The 20,971-nt window shown below is 35.6% G+C and overlaps 2 protein-coding genes and 1 long non-coding RNA gene across 4 annotated transcripts in view; 1 reads left to right on the top strand and 2 right to left on the bottom strand.

The window, feature by feature from the left end:
* The window catches only part of LOC135838159 (protein yellow-like), a 68,120-nt gene that overhangs the window by 29,524 nt on the left and 17,625 nt on the right, over nt 1–20,971 (top strand). The window contains exons 1-2 of one of the 2 annotated variants that reach the window (XM_065353769.1): nt 15,502–16,047; nt 16,552–16,823. In XM_065353769.1, coding sequence (XP_065209841.1) covers nt 16,040–16,047; nt 16,552–16,823 — 280 coding nt within the window. In that variant the 5' untranslated portion in view covers nt 15,502–16,039. Of the gene's footprint in view, nt 1–15,501; nt 16,048–16,551; nt 16,824–20,971 lie in introns of those variants that run through there. The other variant, XM_065353778.1, reaches the window with a different exon arrangement.
* Nucleotides 589–8,105, bottom strand: LOC135843165 (uncharacterized). The gene is made up of 6 exons (XM_065360948.1): nt 7,526–8,105; nt 3,626–7,409; nt 2,999–3,361; nt 2,513–2,944; nt 1,154–2,047; nt 589–665 (listed from the first exon to the last, which is right to left on the bottom strand). The coding sequence occupies exons 2-6, from the start codon at nt 6,036–6,038 to the stop codon at nt 589–591; spliced, it is 4,179 nt and encodes a 1,392-aa protein (XP_065217020.1). The 5' UTR covers nt 6,039–7,409; nt 7,526–8,105.
* On the bottom strand, nt 8,780–9,390 carry LOC135842825 (uncharacterized). Its single transcript, XR_010558192.1, has 2 exons — nt 8,996–9,390; nt 8,780–8,918 (listed from the first exon to the last, which is right to left on the bottom strand). It is a non-coding gene; the product is annotated as an uncharacterized LOC135842825 (long non-coding RNA).

Raw genomic sequence — 20,971 nt, forward strand, 5'->3', positions numbered from 1 at the left:
TTTATTAAGTAGGTATTTTGTGAATACAAATTGATAATGTTTGATACGAAAGAAAATTCTTGATTTAAAAAATTATAATTTTACAGCTGAAATTGAGAATTTTAGATGAAAAAAGGTAGCTTTTGATTTTAGAAAGAGTTCGATTTTTAATTCAAAGACAATGAATTTTTCGATTGCAGAGTTGAAAGTTTTTGACTAACTGAGAATTTCCGATAAAAATTATGGAATTTTGAGGTTAAAAATTAAACTTGTTAAATACACATAAAAATTTTTAAAAACAATATCAATTTTTTGTCAAAAAATTGAGAATTTTATAAATGAAAAACGTCAGCTTTTGATTTTTAAAAAGTTCAATATTGTATTCAAAAACTATTTTTTTGAATGGAAACTTGAAAGATTTGACCAAAAATAGGAATTTATGATGAAAATTGTAAAGTTTTGTTAGATATTAAAAATTTTAAATGATAAAAATTGAAATTTTTGAAAAAATAAAATGTCAACTTTTATGAGAAAAAGATACGACTTTTGACACCTATTTGTACGATAAATCAACAAACGTCGATAAATCTGACTCAATATTGAAATGCATCAACCAATTCGACTGACTAAAAACATAACGACTTTAATAAAATAAATGAAAATATTTATTTTAACAGGTCGTTGACCTAAATCAACAGACCAAACGATTACACAAAAAGAGCAAACGCTCAATGACTTTCTTATACGATGAACAAATCAATATTAACGCGAACGAACTTATTAACTAACGAAAACAACGAAAAAACAACGATAATTTAACAGCCAACAGTTTACGCGATTTTACGAAAAGAACAAAATTACATTAAAAACATAACCAGCGATATTTAGAATTCGCGAAACGATTTTTATTTTTATTTAAAAATAAAAACTAAAAATTACCGAGCATAAACGTTACGGTTACGGTACCAATTTTGCCAACACCCCACCATAAAAATATTTTCACTAACACGCGTACCACTTAAATAAACGTAAAACTTGTTGCTTCTTATCAATACCGGTGTTTTGTAAACACTACGATCAAAATATTTTTATAGCAAAATTTCAGTTAAACTTAAACTTATATTATATAAAAATCTACTCGAAAACTTAATTTAAGCGTTGAATAATGACTCACAGAGTCTGTCGAATACGGTACGTGTCGTGGCTTTGGTCAAAATATCGGCAAGTTGATCCGCCAAAGATATTTTTTGCAAGTAAATGATCTGTTTGGTGACTAAATCGCGTATATGATGATAACAGACATCTATATGTCTGGTACGTTTTGATTCGACCGTATTCGCAACGGCAATCGCTGCATTCGAATCGCAATACACCGGTACGGTGTCAATACGAACTTCTAATTCGACAAACAGATTTCGCCAAGACAAGACTTCCTTTCCAGCTGTACTTAACGCAACATATTCAGCCTCACACGACGAAAGACTTACACAATTTTGTTTCTTGACTACCCAGTCAATTACGTTACCGTAATGTAACACAAAAATTCCAGACGTTGACTTCCTATCTAAACAATCACCAGCGAAGTCCGAATCTACGTATACTCGTACAGAGTATTTATCGACTACTTCAGGTATTATGTAGGTAAGTTTCACGTCTAACGTACTACGTAAATACCTTAAGATACGCTTACTGTATTCGAATAGCTCCTTATTTGCCAAGTGCTGGTATCTGCTTAGAAAGTTTACAGCAAAAGCAATGTCAGGACGTGTTCCTCTTGCAATGTAGCTCAAACTTCCTAAGAGACCACGCACTTTGGTTTCGTAGCTTTTATCGAGCTTGAGATTTGTAATCTTCAAGTTCGGTTCCATAGGAGTTGAAATACTATTCGAATTAGACAGCCTGTAATCATTGACTAACTGCTCGATATATGAATTTTGATGAATTTCTAACTTTTCCTTACTACGATTAATTTCCATTCCAATGAATTTCTTACATTGTTGCAGATCTCTTATTCCAAAACGCTCATTCAAACACTTGACCAACCACTCAATAAGACGATCGTCGCAACCTGTAATTAGAAAATCGTCTACGTAAACGACAAACACACAACGAAGAGGATTTTTTTCGTCGAAATATACACACGGATCAACTTTGCTCCTTACGAAACCGAGCGAAAGTAAGTACTCGTTCAATTTTGCGTTCCACGATTTGGGACTAGTTTTTAACCCGTACAACGAACGTTTGAGAATATACACGACACCTTTTTCTTCATTTGTCCCTTTCGGTGGGTTGAACATAATACCTCGATTTATATCTCCATTGAGAAATGCCGTACTCACATCTAGCTGTCTCAACTGCCACTTGTTGACCATAGCTAGATTGAGCATCGAGTGTATTATCGGTTGATTAGGTGTTGGCGCGTAAATTTCATCCAATTCATAGAAATGATTGTCTTTGAAACCACGCAACACCAATCTTGCCTTAAATTTCACCCCACCATTCGAGTTGATTTTTTTCTTTAGAACCCACTTACTGTCTACTTTCGAATAATTCTCTTTATTTACGTTTTTTTCAGATGCTGAGTACCAAACGTCCTTGATCTCCATCGCCTTTAACTCTTCATCTATCGCTACACGCCAAAATTTCGATTCGGGACCGTTTAAAGCTTCTTCATACGTAAGGTCATCGACCCCAGCGAGTGCAAAACAAGCAAAATCGTCGGATCGATCGTCGGTAGCTGAAGTATCAATCATACTACGATCAACGTGTATTTCACCGCTACGTTCGGCTTCGCTTAACTCATCTGGGTTTACCCAAGATGAGCACCCAGGAGCTGGCTCTACCGAACTACATACATCTTGTTGATTCGTAGGTATGATATCTACGTCATTTATACTTACAGTTACAGACGTTTTGATCAAATGATCGTTGATGATATCGTGTATCTTACGCGTTTCATCGACTTCTACGCAACTCGAATTCGTGAATTTATTTCGTAAAACATCGTACAAAACATAACCTGTCTCTGTAAAACCGAGTAAAACCATATCGATCGACTTCTCATCAGTTTTCTTTCTCTTTTCAGGTGGTACCAGTACTCGTGCAACGCTTCCAAACAATCTTACTCTCGATAAATCCGGCTTTCTACGATTCCACAGCTCGTACGGTGACAGATCGTTCAAGGCAGAATGCGGTAAACGATTGTACACGTAGTTTGCCGTGTAAGCAGCGTAAAGCCAGAATTTATTCGTTAAACCGCCTTCGTATAACAAAGCTCGCATTTTTTCTTGGATGGTTCGGAAAAAACGCTCGACGGTACCGTTATGCTGCTTCTCGTACGGCTCACTGTTCTGCATAGATATGCCCTTTTCGTCGACAAACTCTTTAAAGGTACCTCCGATAAACTCACTAGCGTTGTCGCACCTTATACGCTTCACTTTCGTATTCCATAACGTTTCACTAATATTTACAAACTTTTTTAGGTAGGTACCTACTTCGCTTTTACTTCTCATTCCGAACGTTACTCCCCATCTCGTACAGTCATCTACGAAGCCAATCAAATATCGCTCGCCTTCTAGTCCTTCTGTAATAGGACCCATTACGTCAATATGGACAAGATCGAGCGGATTCGGATACCTATACCTACTTGAATCGTAGGTATGTTTCTTTTGTTTTGCTTTACAGCAAATTTGACATTGATTAAAAGGTGGACAATCACATCCACGTAACTCAGGAATCTTATCTAGTACCGTCTTGCTCGTATGAGCCAACCTACGATGCCAGATGTCACCTTCACCTTTCAACTTATTAATCTGTTTTTTATTTTTCAGATTTACATCACTGTCACTAATCGTACCGGTATTTCCTATACCTACACTTGAAACGTTCGAAACTACAACTCCAGAATCATTACCTATCGTCGTCGAAGTATTACCTACATTTGTCGAGTCACTATTATCGTTTGTAATCAACGCAGATGAATAAGAACAACTTGAATACAACATGGGAGGTATGTTTATTAGGAATTGAATCGTATACAATCCATTGTCATTTAAAACTAATTTTGACACTAAATTTCCCGCAGGATCGACCAAACGAGGATCTTCATCGAAGAAGAAACGATAACCATTCGCTACGATTTTCGACACGGACAGAAGACTAAAAGAAAGACTAGGTACGTAGTATACCTCGTTCAACCAATAGACGTTTCCGTCATCGGCTAAGACTCTCAATTTACCTACTCCCTCTTTCATCAGAGAGACCTCACAATGAGCGGATTGCAAACTCTCGTTTACTTTCCTCTCATCGATCAGGACTCCGGGATGTTTAAGAAAATGCGAAGTCGCACCACTGTCGACGACAAACGTGATGAAATCGACGCCGTCGTCGTCGTTTGTCTCGACATACGCGTTTTCTTCACCGAGGTTTAAAGCAGTCGAGTCACCTAAAAAATAATTCGACCCTATATTCACGTTACGCGAGTTTCCGAAATTAGATATCGCGACACTGTCACCGAAATTACTACGACCGAACTGAGTTTTAACGAATTCATCTACGATATTACACCTACGACCTTCATCTAACGAAAAATTTTCTTTTTTTCCAGATGTCGACGGAAAAAGACCTAACGCGATTGAAGGACGAGGACCTGACAAACCGGACGAACCAGACGGACCAGACGTACCCGACGTACCACTCGACGAACCATTACCACCGTTATTACGCGACGAATCACCGTTTTGAGGGCAGTTCCGGCCGATATGCCCTGTCTGATTGCATCGATAGCAAACGATACTTCCCCGAGGGTTGGTATCGTTTCTATAATTCCCTCCGGCGGATCGACAAGACTTGGCCATATGGCCACGTTTGTGACACTTATAACAGGTACGATCTTTGGCTTGAACGAAGCCATTACTACCACTACGATCACCGTTACCGTTCGACGAATTACCGGACGAGTTCGAACTACGATTACGCGATTTATTACGATTACGATTACGATTATTTTTACTATTACCGGATTGATCGGACGCGGCCATCGCGGACCCAGTACTTGTCGAACTCTTCGAGGTCGAGGGGTTCTTCGAAGCATCTTCTAAACTCAACAATAACGATGAGATCACTTTTGGATTCGGATCTCCGGTCGAAACGTGTATTAAACCCCGAGCAGTCATACGCACTGACTCATACTTGGGCGAATTGCCCAAAGCATTTATCAGATACGTATACGTTTCCGAAGCGGTCAACTTTACATCGAGACTTTCCATATCGTTGACCAACGTGTAAAATGCTTCGAGGAACTCCTTCGGACCTTTGTACATATCGATGACAATCTTCGAGATACGAGTTCGACAATCGATTATCGCTGCTTGGTTTTCTGCTTGGTACAAGGAGTTGAGCTCCGTCCAAAAGACGTACGGGTCCTCGGTCTCCTTGACCAATCGGAAAACGTTCTCAGCTACGTGCCTAATTAAAATTTCTAAAGCTTTCGCTTTTTTACGCGGCGATAACGAATTTACTTCAAGAATCGCGGTCTGAAGTCCTTTGGCTGCCAAAATAACCTTTATTTTTCTCTTCCAGGACACGAAGCCCGTACCGCGAAAAACCATTGACTCCATTACACGATTGTCGCCGGCACCGAACATACTTTCACTCGACGAATTACTCGAAATAGAACTTCTACGCGAATCACCGGAACGCTCGTCGTCGTCGCTACTATCGTTACCAGACTCGTCGTCGGATGGACCAGGAGGTGGAGGAGGTGGAGGACCGGAAGGTGGATTAGACGGAGGAGGAACGGGATCAACTGGGATCGACGGAACGTTGGAAATATCACCGGAACCCGCGGAACTCGTACCAGCTTCGGTATCACCTGCTGACTCAGATACGTCTACGTTTACTTTACTCTTACTTTTCGACTTCGAAATACTTTGTTCTGGTTTTTCCTTTTCAGAAAAGCCACGAAACTCGGCGCTCGATTTACGCTTATCCACACTACTATCGTCGTCGTCTACGTTGACCGATTTTCCTGACCGCAAGTAGGACAGGACTGTCGACATTTACTCGTCGAACACTACACGTACCAATACGCTGAAGCTACACAAGCCAGAAAATTTCCACACAGGACGTCGAATTGCGAAAACAGAGCTTTCTCGAACTACGCTCTACGCTACCATGTACGATAAATCAACAAACGTCGATAAATCTGACTCAATATTGAAATGCATCAACCAATTCGACTGACTAAAAACATAACGACTTTAATAAAATAAATGAAAATATTTATTTTAACAGGTCGTTGACCTAAATCAACAGACCAAACGATTACACAAAAAGAGCAAACGCTCAATGACTTTCTTATACGATGAACAAATCAATATTAACGCGAACGAACTTATTAACTAACGAAAACAACGAAAAAACAACGATAATTTAACAGCCAACAGTTTACGCGATTTTACGAAAAGAACAAAATTACATTAAAAACATAACCAGCGATATTTAGAATTCGCGAAACGATTTTTATTTTTATTTAAAAATAAAAACTAAAAATTACCGAGCATAAACGTTACGGTTACGGTACCAATTTTGCCAACACTATTGGCAAATTTTTTACAAAAAGCGAGAAAAATTTGATAGAAAATAAATTTTTGATTTTGTCTTTAAAAAGTTCATATTTCTTCAATTCAAAGTCGATGCATTTTTTAAATTAAAAATTGGAAGTTTCCGTTAACAAACAACAATCTTGTATAGAAAATGGAGAATTTTCGATGAAATGTGAGAAACTTTAGACAGAAAATGGTAATTTTGGACGAAAAAGTGGCAATTTTAATGTTTTTAAGTACTAAAAAAGATTGGGTTTCAGTTTTTAAAAAATACATTTTTTAGTAAGAAAATTGAACGTTTTTGATCAAAAAAGAGTTTTTATTACAAATTGGCGAATATTGTAAACAAAAATTAAAAAAAAAAAAATTAAATGACGCTCAATTTTCAATTAGAAAAAAATGGATTTTTCGATTACAGATGAGAATTTCTGGGAAAAAATGGGAAATTTAGTGTTGAGCAGAAAACTGATGGACAGACTCCATCCGGAAGACCATTGCATGCAGCTTCCAAGCATTTGTCAAATTTATCATACTCGTAATTTATCAAGGAAAATGTATTAGTTACATGAAGAAATCAATTAAATCTAAATATTTCACAAAGTTCGTCAAGTTTATGTTCCAAATGAGGTGCAGTTTTTACATTTGATTGGTTTTCTGATTATTTTGTAATTCGATAGATACTTGAAACGTCCTCAACTCAACTCAATTCACAATTCAGCTTGTCTCGATGGCATTGAATGACAAATTTAACGAACTAGCAAGTTTCTTGAATGAAGTCATATGTTAGGGCTAGAGACATACCGTACCAATTTTCGCATTACCACACTAGAAAAAAGTAAAATTAACAAAGTTGCACAAGAAAAATGCTAGAATATTTAGGATTGACAGTACATATTTCAGAATTCATTTTTTCGAACCACTTGACTACCAAAACTACTTACTGGTGGATCCGGACACACAGGAAGATTATTTGGATTTGGTTGGCCTGGAGGACTACATACATAATCCCCAGCACCACAAACGTAATACACAATCAGAATTAAAACGACGAAGGCAATTAAAAAAAACTTCATGTTTTCCAACTTCTTTCAGCGTGACTTTCTTAAGATTGATTTTAGGAAATATTCAATCGAGAAAAAAAAGCATTGACAAAAAATACGAATTTAGTCAATATGACTCGTTACTTATAGTTTGCAAAAGCGAATGAATGCGACCAAGACTATCTAAATGCGCTTACATAATACAAAGTAATATGCATGTTTTCTAAGAAAAAATTTTCACCAAAAAAATTCTGAATCATCAACGAAATTTTGAACCTTGTAAAAAAGCTTATCGAGTAGGTACGTCCGGTAAAATTGCGGATTATCTGGATTCAACTATTTGTATACGTTATTTTACATGCAATTGCATATCGTTCCTGGTAATATAATAAGTACTCGTACCTAACCTAATACCTATTAGCTACCTACATACTCCTGCATTCTACAAAAAAAACATGGTAGATACGTATAGCTTGTCTTCTGTGATTAAAGTAATGGTTTTCTACGAAAAACCTAAAATTCTTTTGAAATGTTTTTCAAAGTACATTACCATGTACGTAAGCTTCAGATAGGCACTTTTTATGATTTTCAAGAGAACCAGTTCGGGGTGTCCGACTCTGATTTCGGCGATTTCAACGAAAGATGAGTTTTTAGAAACAGCACATTTTAAAAGCTCGATGCTTGGATTTCTTTTTATAAGTATTTTCAACTTTTTTTTTTTGAAAATTCATCTCCATAAAAATTCTTACCTATTTCATGCAAAATGAAAATTTTGAAGAACGTCGAAATACTGAAAGTTGTCAACTTGGCCAATATTCTTCATCTGACAGATCACAGATGAAAACAGTGGATGAAAAGGTCTTTCACTGGTACATACAATATCAACCCTCTAAATTCGAAATAGATCATTTCTGATCGATTTGTTGTTTCCAAAAGGGTTTCAATTGTCTGGATAAATTTTCGAAATTCTTGATAGATACCTATGTAAAAATAAATAGCTGGCAAAGTGCTCGATAAATGTCTAAATCAAAATGCAGGACTTTGTCAGAATTCTTCAAAATTGGAATAAAGTTTCCTATCCAAAGAAATGTACGCAGAGCAGGAGGTACACATTAAAAAGAAATCGTCCATCATTTCAACAATAAGTTCACCATGAAGGGCTGCAATTTTTATATTTTATTGTACATCTATGAGGTTGAATAACAAATTGCAGGATTTGTAATTAATAATTTTCTATGAATGAAGTCATACGTTCGGTCTAGTGGCATTTTACACCGGGTGGATTATGACCACACTGAAAAAAATATCGGAAAAGGATCAAAAAAATGGTACAATAATTCATTTTCTCAAATCACTACCAAAACAACTTACCGGGTTTTTCGGACAATAAATGATTCCCTTTGGATTTGGTTCACCTGGAGGAATACATACATAACTCGCCGCACCAGAAATATAATAAAGAATCACAATTAAAACGAAAAAATATTTCATGATGACAACTTGATTCAATAAACGCTTTTAAATACAAGAATAAGTAATCTTTCCGAATTGATTTCAGGTAAGTAACACTCGAAGAAACACAAATTTTTAAGGAAGAAATGCTAATGAAAAAAAGTTCTAAATTACTTACAACAAAGTTTTAAAACGTTTGAAAAAATTATCGAGGATTTGGTAAAATTTTGGATTATTCGGATTCAACTATAGTACACGTTACTTTGAATTCCATTGTGGTAATGTAAAAAGTTAAGTGCATATGCTACAAAATGATTATAGATAGCCTCCCATCTGCTATTAAAGTACCTAATGGTTTTCTACGAAAACACAAAAATTCCGAATAATCAGCAAAATGTTGAAAATATTTTTCAAAATGCATTGCCAAATATGTACCTACTCAATTTTTATGATTTTCAAGGGAACCAGTCAAAGTGTCAGGTGTCCCGATTTCGACGAGAGTTGAATTTTTAGCTTGATGGAAAATTAAAGTTTTTAAAAAGAAATTGCGATTGTGTAGACATAAGAAATGGCTATTTTTGAATTAAAAATACAACACCCAACAAAAAAAAAATTTTTTGATGGAAAATAAGGAAAAATTTATTTTTAAAAAAGTGGAAATTTTTGTTGAAAGATGACAGTTTTCGACATTAACAAAATAATAATTTTTGATTAAAAATAACAAAATTTTGAAAAATTGTGATAAGATGGTGCAAAACTCTACTTTATAAAAATGGAAGTTTTTGGCTTTAAAAAATGGAAATTTTCGATAAAAATAAGCAGTTTTTGATAACAAATCACACTTTTTGATAGAAAGTGAGAAACTTTCAATAGAATTTTTCATTTAAGGACAATGCTGTTTTCGATTGGATATTTGAAAGTTTTCTAACTAAGTGAGAATTTATTGTGAAAATTGTGGAATTTTGTGATTAGAAATTGAAATGACGACGTTGACGACTGTAAAAAAGTGGTTACAATAGAGTTTTTTCGCGCTCCGCGCAAAAACTCTAAAAAGATTAACAAAATGCAGTTTTTGAAAAAAGAGACGATTTTTGAAATACTTAGATTGATAAATTCATATTAAAAGCAAAAAAAATTCAATAGAAAATGAATTTTGATTTTGAAAAAATTCATTTTTGAATCCTAAGGCAATGCATTTTTTTAAAATTGAAAATTGAGAATTTTTGATAACAAAATAATGACAATCTTGTATAAAAAAGGGAAAATTTTGGATGTAAGAAAATTGAAAGTTTTGGATCAAACAGTAGAATTATTGTTAGAAATTGGCGAAATTTGGTGATCAAAAAGCATAACATTCCGCCTTTAGATGTTGAGCTGTACACATCTCTTAAGTACCTAGGTACTGTCTGAAAATTATTTTGCATAGCAATCTACCTATGGTGTACCCTGAAGTGAAGGCTCATCTGGGCCATTCGTTTTCCTAGTAATGAAAGTTGAGGGCAAAAAACCCAGCCTGATCGCATTGTTCAAATTCTTTAGTGGCATTGACCCTTCTACATATAATAACAATCGAGAAACTCCGCAAAGAAACTTATTTAATGAAATCTCTGGTATGTCAAAAAGCAGCAATTTGAAGAAAAACGTTATGTGGAGATGTGAAAATTTTAATAGCTAAACATGAACATTTCATTAAATCAAAAGACACACTTTATAGTACCGACCTTCAAGATCTCGATACAGAGGAACTCTCTGAATTCCACAAAGATAACGACATTGTATCTATCAGACGAATCGAAAAAAAATATCAACAGCAAATCAACATCCACCAACATATTTATGAACTTGAATTCAGTTTGTCCAGGCCTCTGACCAAAGTAAAACTAGGATACTTGAATATTCCCGTTTGTTTGTCAATCCCAAATCCATTACAATGCTGTCGCTGTTTCAAATTTGGTCATGTAGCAAAATTCTGCAAATTGAATATATATGTTTGTGGCAACTATGGAGAACCAAAACACGAGTCTAAATGTGAAAAACCTTCTCAATGCATCAACTGTACTGAACATCATCCCAGCTGATCTAAATTATGTAGATTGCAGATTCTTCAAAGATCAAAATGAGATTCTTTGAATTAAAACAGAAAAATTCTGCAGTTACAATGAAGCGAAATTGTCTTATCTTAACTCTCAAAGATACGCCAATGACTTATGTATCTAATACCATGTGACAATTTAAACAATATACGTATATAAAAAAAAACTTAAAAAAAACATAAAAAAGGATAGAACATTGATATATGTACCTAGTTCAAATATGCATAACTGGAATAGGGAGGTTGGTTAGAATTCCTTCCTATAGTGGTGAGATTTTTCCTTTTATTCCCTAAGGGTAGAATAAAAGTACCTACTATTGCCTGGCTAGCTCACTGAAGAGGCTTTTTAAACATTATGCTATTTGAGTATTATGCAAAAGTTATGAAGTAAAGAAAGAACTCAATTCAGACATTACAACAATAATTAAGATAAGAAGTATTTATTAAAACGTAATTTACAAAGACAGCATCTAATCCTTTTATATAGAATAATTTTACATCAAGGTACAATTATGCAGCAATTGTTAACATCAAAGCTATAGATACCAAAGTGCAGCTCTCCGATGAGTAAATCAAATACATTAAAAAGAACAAGGTGTAATTTTGTCTAACTCCATTCGAATCCATTCGAATGATATAACAAATTAATTGAACAAGCACCCATGCCCTCAAGTTATTGGTTACTTGTCCATCTACTCTAATTAATTGCTAAAGTTAAATTGAGGAGCTTATAGTTACAAAGTTAGACAAACGCCACAGGGTTGATTTTGAGAAAATAAGTATATGTTTTTTGTTACAAAAATATACAGCATTGTAAAGGTGGGGGATATTTGACAAATTGTAGTGATGATACTGAGTAACAAAAATACAAAAAATATCCTTCCACCATCACCCCCACCACTAATAAAAATAACCTGAAAATGCACTTGTCTGATTTTGAAACTAAGATGAAGATAATTTTGAGATTGAAGCTGTCTAGATCAGTTAGGTTTTGATACGTACCTATAGGATTTTTAACCCTCTTTCCATTTCTGAGGTCCAACAAACGTATCCTGGATATGTCTGTTTTTTAAACTATGACAATTTGCACATGTCTGTGTTTGAAACTAAGGCAAAACTTTGAGCGCGTTTTTTTACCCTTTTATGTACTATGCTGAAAATAACAGACCTTGACAATGAAAAGAGCGTTAAAAATCCTATAAGAATCAATATCTAACTCGATTTTTGTAGAAGTGGCGTTTGTCTAACTTTGTAACCAACCTCCTCAATTAATTAGAAATGAGTAAGTTACTAGAACTTACTTACCAAACTATACACTTTTTCCATCACTTTCCTGGGCTTCATGAATACTAAAAGCATCGATGGAACTTAACAAGGGATCAGCGGGTCCGCTGATCGAAGATAGTTTTTGCGATTGCGTTTTTTTTCATGAGAAATCGTAATTTATTCAACTCAACCAGGGAGTAAAAGTGATTTTCGACGAATTTTGAGGTGTATTGTGAATTGTCCGAGCGAAACGAGGGAAATAAACCTGAAAATTCGTCGAAAATCACTTTTACTCCCTGGTTGAATAATACATCATGAGAAGGGAATTTTTTGTTTTCAACTTCACCGTTTTGTATCTTGTCGTTTGGCCAGTTTGGCAATTGGCATATGAAAAAAAAAACTAAAAGGGACCTTTACAAATTGCTAAAATTTAATAAAAGAAATAAGAAATAACTTTGACAACAATTCTGTGTTTCAACTTTCATTGTGTTATTTCATTTAAACTACACAAAAAATAAATATGAAAAATAATGTAATTTATTTCAGTTTATAAATTCAGTCTCGCAATCGGTTTCTACGAATACTAATCGTTGATTGGTTTTATAGAAACGCTATTCTCTGATTGGTTATATTTTCAAATACTGTACGCTAATTGGTTATTGGCTTTCGGCAAAAAGTTTAAAATTCACGATTTTCATGTGTTTGAAGAACTGACAAAAAGTGAAAACAATATAGTTTTTCGCGACCAGCGCAAAAACTATAACTAAACGAGGCACATTTTAATTCTTTGCATAATTCGTACCTGACCAGTTCAGGGTGAATTATCAAAAAGACACAAATTATTGATCATCTGATCCATGATCAAATTATTAAAAACGAATTAACCACACACTAGGGTGGCATAAATTAAAAGGGTAGATCATGATTTTGATCATCATAAACTGACAATTTATTCACTTAAGGTAAGAAATTATATGATTAAAATCAGGACAGTACGGACATTCGAGATGAGGTACCTTATTACTGCAGGTTCAGGAGCCAAGTGATTTTTGGCGCTAAAAGTTCTCTTTGTATAGAAAAAAGGGTGAAATAAGCACCTCCCTTAAGGTCATATGGTAAAAAAGGGATGTAGATGCTCGCAATGCCACTAAATATCAAAGAGAAGCCGTTAAATATCAAAGACAAGCCGCTAAATATCAAAGAGAAGCCGTGAGCTGTCAATAAGCGAGCATTCTTTGCAATAAATTTTCATAATTAATTGCCTTTTTTCCCTATCTCGGACCATAAAAGTCACGGGGGTAGCACAACCCTGTCAAATAAATATTATTGAAAATAAAAAGGGTTCTGCTACTTCTGACATCACGTACGTACAAGTACATTAGTACTTGTACTTTCTTAACTCTTTTAAAATATATACACACGTTTCCAATATTATAAGGGGTAAGTAAAATAAGCATCCCCCTAAGTGGTGCCTTAACATAAGCATCACCTTTGCCGATGCGGGCCACTTACACAATGTCAACATTGAGAACTTTTGATCAAAATAAAGCAAGTTTTGAAAAAAATGACAACTTTTGGTAAAAATTTTCAAACGTTCAATTTTCAATTCAAAAACAAGACATTTTCCAATTGAAGAGTAGCAACTTTTTGATTAAAAATGGGAATTTATGATGAAAGTTGTGGAATTTTGTAATTAAAAATTGGAATTGTTTTATAAAAATATAAATATAAGAATTTTTGATAAAAAACAAGACAGTTTTTGAAAAAAATGCAAATTTTTGTTACAAAATGGCAAATTGTTGATAAAAAAGTGAGAAACAAACATTCAAAAGAACATAAATTTTTGATAAATCAACTTTCAAGTTAAAGACGATGCTTTTTTTTATCAGAAAATTGGAAATTTTTGATGACAAATGACAATTTGGGAAATAGTACAAATAATTGGAGAATTCTGAAAAAAATGGCAAGTATAGATTCAAAACAGAGATAATGAAAAATTTTTGGTAGAAATGTGAATATTATTGACCAAAAACGAAAATTTCCAACTTGAAAAAATGTGAAATTTTGATGATAATGCCAGTTTTTGAAATAAAAAGGCAATTCTACACTAAAAAAATAAAAAAATTGAAAAGATGATTTTATATTTTGAAAAATTTGGATGAAAAAATAATGATTGCTCAAGGTAAAAATGGACAATTTTCTAAGTTTGAAAAAGGACATTTAAAGAAGACCTGTACCTACATCACTTTGAACAAATTCTGTTTTCTAAAACCGTACACAATTTCTCGTAATCCTCCTTCCCCACCCGTAAAATTCTTTCCTCGACACACATTGTAATCCAATTACGAACCAATCGGACTCGTGCCCACATATACATTACATGCACAAATCAAACATGCACCATGCACTTGGCCATAATAAACTCCTCCATGTGGAATGCACACCCGAGCACTGCAGCACGTAGGTACCTATAGGTAAATACCTGCTTAAATCGATACGCCACACTATCAGTTTAATAGCGACTAAAACATGTGTAATTTAACGCTCGATTAATCATTATCTCAATTCCCAATTCCCAATCCAGATCATTACCCCATTATAAAATTGCGCCTCGGTTAAATAAAAACTATCGACAGGTGAACGCTATAGAATGACGGCAGTCTTATTATTAGGGGAGCGAAGAGAGAGGATCGAGCAATAAAATTGATATAATTTTTGCGGTACCATTTGCGGATAGTATCTATAATCGTCGAGTAATTACTTTTAAAATACCTTTTAAAAATATAGGTATCTAAATACCGCTACGAATAGGTATTACGGCGATGTTACACGAAAGTCTCTCGAGATACAAAGAAAGAAGCTACCTAGCCAATCAATTATACGACGAGGTAGGTGAAGACGTCGTCGCTTATACCATTTGACCAAACAATTAACGTTTAACCTTAATTATTGACTAGTTAATCGTCGTCTTGTTTTATAATGTAATTAGCTGCTTATCTAATTCAGCTGTAGTACTTTTCGGCAGCTTACAAATTTTTTCATGGGTAGTTTACTCGTAAGTTTTGTGCACGAGAGGCGGAAATTTTAAACGATAAATTAAAACGCGAAATTAAGCCAGCGAGCATTTCGCGACAACCCCGCGAAAAAGTGTAACGTCTTATCAATAAACAATGTATCGCTGTTAACACCTTCTTCATTTCGCATTCGCCTGAATTAAGCTCTACCTATTATTTTTATACACCTTTATACGAACTACTCGTACATCGATTTTATTGTTTTAACGTACTTTTACGAGATTTTTTTTTGGATTTTTATTCTTTTAATTTCGATATTATTTCTGATTAAATATTTATTTATCTATATTGTATTCGTCTAGCATTGACTGTTTCGAATTTTTGGCGCGTATTTGACAGTGCGAGATATCGTATTTAACATGTTTAATTGACCGATGATTAGTTTTTGAAAAAAAAATAAAAATAAAATATAAAAAAAGGAAACGAATCTCTAATCTGAGCGAGCATACATGATTGTGAGCTGTGCAGTGGTCAAAGCCTCGTATATAAACCTATATTTAGCTTAATATAACGACTACCTATTCATCATTAATGGCACGGTAAGTTAGCCAAGCATCTAAATATCTTACTTATCCTAACGTAAAGCTAGATACCTGCTAGCTGACTACCTGTGTAGTGTGTGCCTGAGCAGTGAGCACGTTACGCTAATAAAACCATTATTATGCCGAGTGGAACGTGAAATAAACATTAATCCTTACACATATTATTTAAAGTCAGAAATTCGTGTAAATCAACACAGATCAGTCGAACAAATTGCCCATGGCAAGAACTGAAGGCTTAGATTACTCATAAAGTGTCCAATAATCATTGAAATTTAGATCAATTCACTGATATAAAAATGTCAGAACGAATATTATCGTGATTTTTTACTGAAGAATTTTCAATATACTAAAAATGATTGGTTTTCAATTCAGTGGGTGTGAAAAATCATTACTCGTACTGATGAAGATGCCCCCTCCACTGGGAAAATTTATAACAATAATTAATGGACAAGTATATTGACGTTAAGTTTGATTTTTTTTGGAATTTTTGTTTGTTTGCAGATTCCAAATGGTGCCATATTATGTGATATTAAAATATCATCGTTTGTTGTTGGTGTTGCAAATTTTGTACATACTGCTACAAAGGAACATCAGCGGCGTACTTGCTCAATTACCTCCACCGCCGCCGTCAGCGCATTCCAAATTACACCTTTTACACCAATGGAAAGTGGCGGATTTCACGTTTCCCAGCCTGCAAGCGAGGGATACTGCTCTACGCACTGGCAAATATATTCCAGAAAATTGTCTCATTTTGGATGTGGACGTTTGGCAAAGTAAGTAGTGTTTTGGTTTACTTTACTATTTCCCCCCCCCCCTCCCAACAACTCAAGAAAAAATATTATTCGTTAATTTTCTTTGTTATGTTTTTTTTTTACCTACTTGGATATTTTCTCAATTTTTGAGCAGATCTCTCAACTTGAAAAACATGTTCTAAATTGATTTTTTGACTTCTTTTCTTCCTCAATTTTTAATTACTCGTATGTAGGCAGCTTCCTTTTCTCCTTCCCACACAAAAAGGCAAAAATATTTTACAATTTACTTTCATTTAATATTTATTTACGTCAGATATTTCCTCAATTTTTGAGCAGAATTCTCGACTTTTCTAATAAAAATACTTCTTCAGTTGAAACTGGTTTCTCAGACCTCTTCCAAAAAAAAGTAACTTTAGTAACCAAAAAAGCTCGAAAAGTGACCAAAAAAGAGACATTGAGACAAACATAATCAAAATATTTTATTGAAAAAAAATCACACAAAAAAAACGCAGAACTTTATAAATTGAATGTTCTGGTCCTTAATTTAAAAAATGTTGTACTACTTTGAAACTTTTTGATAAAAAGGCAAGACTGTTTGAAACTTTTGTCAACAAAGTGAGAATATTTTTGCAATTTCTGGCAAAAAAAAAGAATAATTTTTAGCAAAATAAAACAAGACTTTGAAAATTTTAATAGGTACAAGGAAGGGCTTTTGCAATTTCTGGTAAAAAAAAGCAAAACTTTTGAAAACTTTTTGAAAAAATGAGACTCTTTGGAATTTTTTTTTCAACAATAATTCTTGTTGGCAAAATTGGTACCGTAACCGTAACGTTTATGCTCGGTAATTTTTAGTTTTTATTTTTAAATAAAAAATAAAAATCGTTTCGCGAATTCTAAATATCGCTGGTTATGTTTTTAATGAAATTTTGTTCTTTTCGTAAAATCGCGTAAACTGTTGGCTGTTAAATTATCGTTGTTTTTTCGTCGTTTTCGTTAGTTAATAAGTTCGTTCGCGTTAATATTGATTTGTTCATCGTATAAGAAAGTCATCGAGCGTTTGCTCTTTTTGCGTATTTGTTTGGTCTGTTGATTTAGGTCAACGACCTGTTAAAATAAATATTTTCATTTATTTTATTTAAGTCGTTATGTTTTTAGTCAGTCGAATTGGTTGATGCATTTCAATATTGAGTCAGATTTATCGACGTTTGTTGATTTATCGTACATGGTAGCGTAGAGCGTAGTTCGTGAAAGCTCTGTTTTCGCAATTCGACGTCCTGTGTGGAAATTTTCTGGCTTGTGTAGCTTCAGCGTATTGGTACGTGTAGTGTTCGACGAGTAAATGTCGACAGTCCTGTCCTACTTGCGGTCAGGAAAATCGGTCAACGTAGACGACGACGATAGTAGTGTGGATAAGCGTAAATCGAGCGCTGAGTTTCGTGGTTTTTCTGTAAAAGAAAAGCCAGAACAAAGTATACCGAAGTCGAAAAGTAAGAGTAAAGTAAACGTAGACGTATCTGAGTCAGCAGGTGATACCGAAGCTGGTCCAAGTTCGTCGGGTTCCGGTGATATTTCCAACGATCCGTCGATCCCAGTTGATCCCGTTCCTCCTCCGTCTAATCCACCTTCCGGTCCTCCACCTCCTCCACCTCCTGGTCCGTCCGACGACGAGTCTGGTAACGATAGTAGCGACGACGACGAGCGTTCCGGTGATTCGCGTAGAAGTTCTATTTCGAGTAATTCGTCGAGTGAAAGTATGTTCGGTGCCGGCGACAATCGTGTAATGGAGTCAATGGTTTTTCGCGGTACGGGCTTCGTGTCCTGGAAGAGAAAAATAAAGGTTATTTTGGCAGCCAAAGGACTTCAGACCGCGATTCTTGAAGTAAATTCGTTATCGCCGCGTAAAAAAGCGAAAGCTTTAGAAATTTTAATTAGGCACGTAGCTGAGAACGTTTTCCGATTGGTCAAGGAGACCGAGGACCCGTACGTCTTTTGGACGGAGCTCAACTCCTTGTACCAAGCAGAAAACCAAGCAGCGATAATCGATTGTCGAACTCGTATTTCGAAGATTGTCATCGATATGTACAAAGGTCCGAAGGAGTTCCTCGAAGCATTTTACACGTTGGTCAACGATATGGAAAGTCTCGATGTAAAGTTGACCGCTTCGGAAACGTATACGTATCTGATAAATGCTTTGGGCAATTCGCCCAAGTATGAGTCAGTGCGTATGACTGCTCGGGGTTTAATACACGTTTCGACCGGAGATCCGAATCCAAAAGTGATCTCATCATTATTGTTGAGTTTAGAAGATGCTTCGAAGAACCCCTCGACCTCGAAGAGTTCGACAAGTACTGGGTCCGCGATGGCCGCGTCCGATCAATCCGGTAATAGTAAAAATAATCGTAATCGTAATCGTAATAAATCGCGTAATCGTAGTTCGAACTCGTCCGGTAATTCGTCGAACGGTAACGGTGATCGTAGTGGTAGTAATGGCTTCGTTCAAGCCAAAGATCGTACCTGTTATAAGTGTCACAAACGTGGCCATATGGCCAAGTCTTGTCGATCCGCCGGAGGGAATTATAGAAACGATACCAACCCTCGGGGAAGTATCGTTTGCTATCGTTGCAATCAGACTGGGCATATCGGTCGAAACTGCCCACAGAACGGTGAATCGTCGCGTAATAACGGTGGTAACGGTTCGTCGAGTGGTACGTCGGGTACGTCTGGTCCATCTGGTTCGTCCGGTTCGTCAGGTCCTCGTCCGTCTATCGCGTTAGGTCTGTATTCGTCGCCTACGGAGAAAAAAGAAAAATTCTCGTTAGAAGATAGTCGTAGGTGTAATATCGTAGATGAATTCGTGAAAGATAGGTTCGGTCGTAGTAGTTTCGGTGACAGTGTCGCGATATCTAATTTCGGAAATTCGCGTAACGTAAATATCGGGTCGAACTATTTTTTAGGTGACTCGACTGCTTTAAACCTCGGTGAAGAAAACGCGTATGTCGAGACAAACGACGACGACGGCGTCGATTTCATCACGTTTGTCGTCGACAGTGGTGCGACTTCGCATTTTCTTAAACATCCCGGAGTCCTGATCGATGAGAGGAAAGTAAACGAGAGTTTGCAATCCGCTCATTGTGAGGTCTCTCTGATGAAAGAGGGAGTAGGTAAATTGAGAGTCTTAGCCGATGACGGAAACGTCTATTGGTTGAACGAGGTATACTACGTACCTAGTCTTTCTTTTAGTCTTCTGTCCGTGTCGAAAATCGTAGCGAATGGTTATCGTTTCTTCTTCGATGAAGATCCTCGTTTGGTCGATCCTGCGGGAAATTTAGTGTCAAAATTAGTTTTAAATGACAATGGATTGTATACGATTCAATTCCTAATAAACATACCTCCCATGTTGTATTCAAGTTGTTCTTATTCATCTGCGTTGATTACAAACGATAATAGCGACTCGACAAATGTAGGTAATACTTCGACGACGATAGGTAATGATTCTGGAGTTGTAGTTTCGAACGTTTCTAGTGTAGGTATAGGAAATACCGGTACGATTAGTGACAGTGATGTAAATCTGAAAAATAAAAAACAGATTAATAAGTTGAAAGGTGAAGGTGACATCTGGCATCGTAGGTTGGCTCATACGAGCAAGACAGTACTAGATAAGATTCCTGAGTTACGTGGATGTGATTGTCCACCTTTCAATCAGTGTCAAATTTGCTGTAAAGCAAAACAAAAGAAACATACCTACGATTCAAGTAGGTATAGGTATCCGAATCCGCTCGATCTTGTCCATATTGACGTAATGGGTCCTATTACAGAAGGACTAGAAGGCGAGCGATATTTGATTGGCTTCGTAGATGACTGTACGAGATGGGGAGTAACGTTCGGAATGAGAAGTAAAAGCGAAGTAGGTGCCTACCTAAAAAAATATGTAAATATTAGTGAAACGTTATGGAATACGAAGGTAAAGCGTATAAGGTGCGACAACGCTAGTGAGTTTATCGGAGGTACCTTTAAAGAGTTTGTCGACGAAAAGGGCATATCTATGCAGAACAGTGAGCCGTACGAGAAGCAGCATAACGGTACCGTCGAGCGTTTTTTCCGAACCATCCAAGGAAAAATGCGAGCTTTGTTATACGAAGGCGGTTTAACGAATAAATTCTGGCTTTACG

Source organism: Planococcus citri, chromosome 1, assembly GCF_950023065.1.
Source record: "Planococcus citri chromosome 1, ihPlaCitr1.1, whole genome shotgun sequence".
In the NCBI taxonomy this organism is placed as follows: Eukaryota; Metazoa; Arthropoda; class Insecta; order Hemiptera; family Pseudococcidae; genus Planococcus; species Planococcus citri.

Coding starts and splice junctions, on each gene's coding strand:
- LOC135843165 (XM_065360948.1), bottom strand. CDS start 6,038: ATGTCGACAGTCCTGTCCTACTTGCGGTCAGGAAAATCGGTCAACGTA. Junction 3,362..3,625: donor GAAACATACCTACGATTCAA/GTAGGTATAGGT, acceptor GTACCTTTAAAG/AGTTTGTCGACGAAAAGGGC. Junction 2,945..2,998: donor ACTCGGTTTTACAGAGACAG/GTTATGTTTTGT, acceptor CGAGTTGCGTAG/AAGTCGATGAAACGCGTAAG.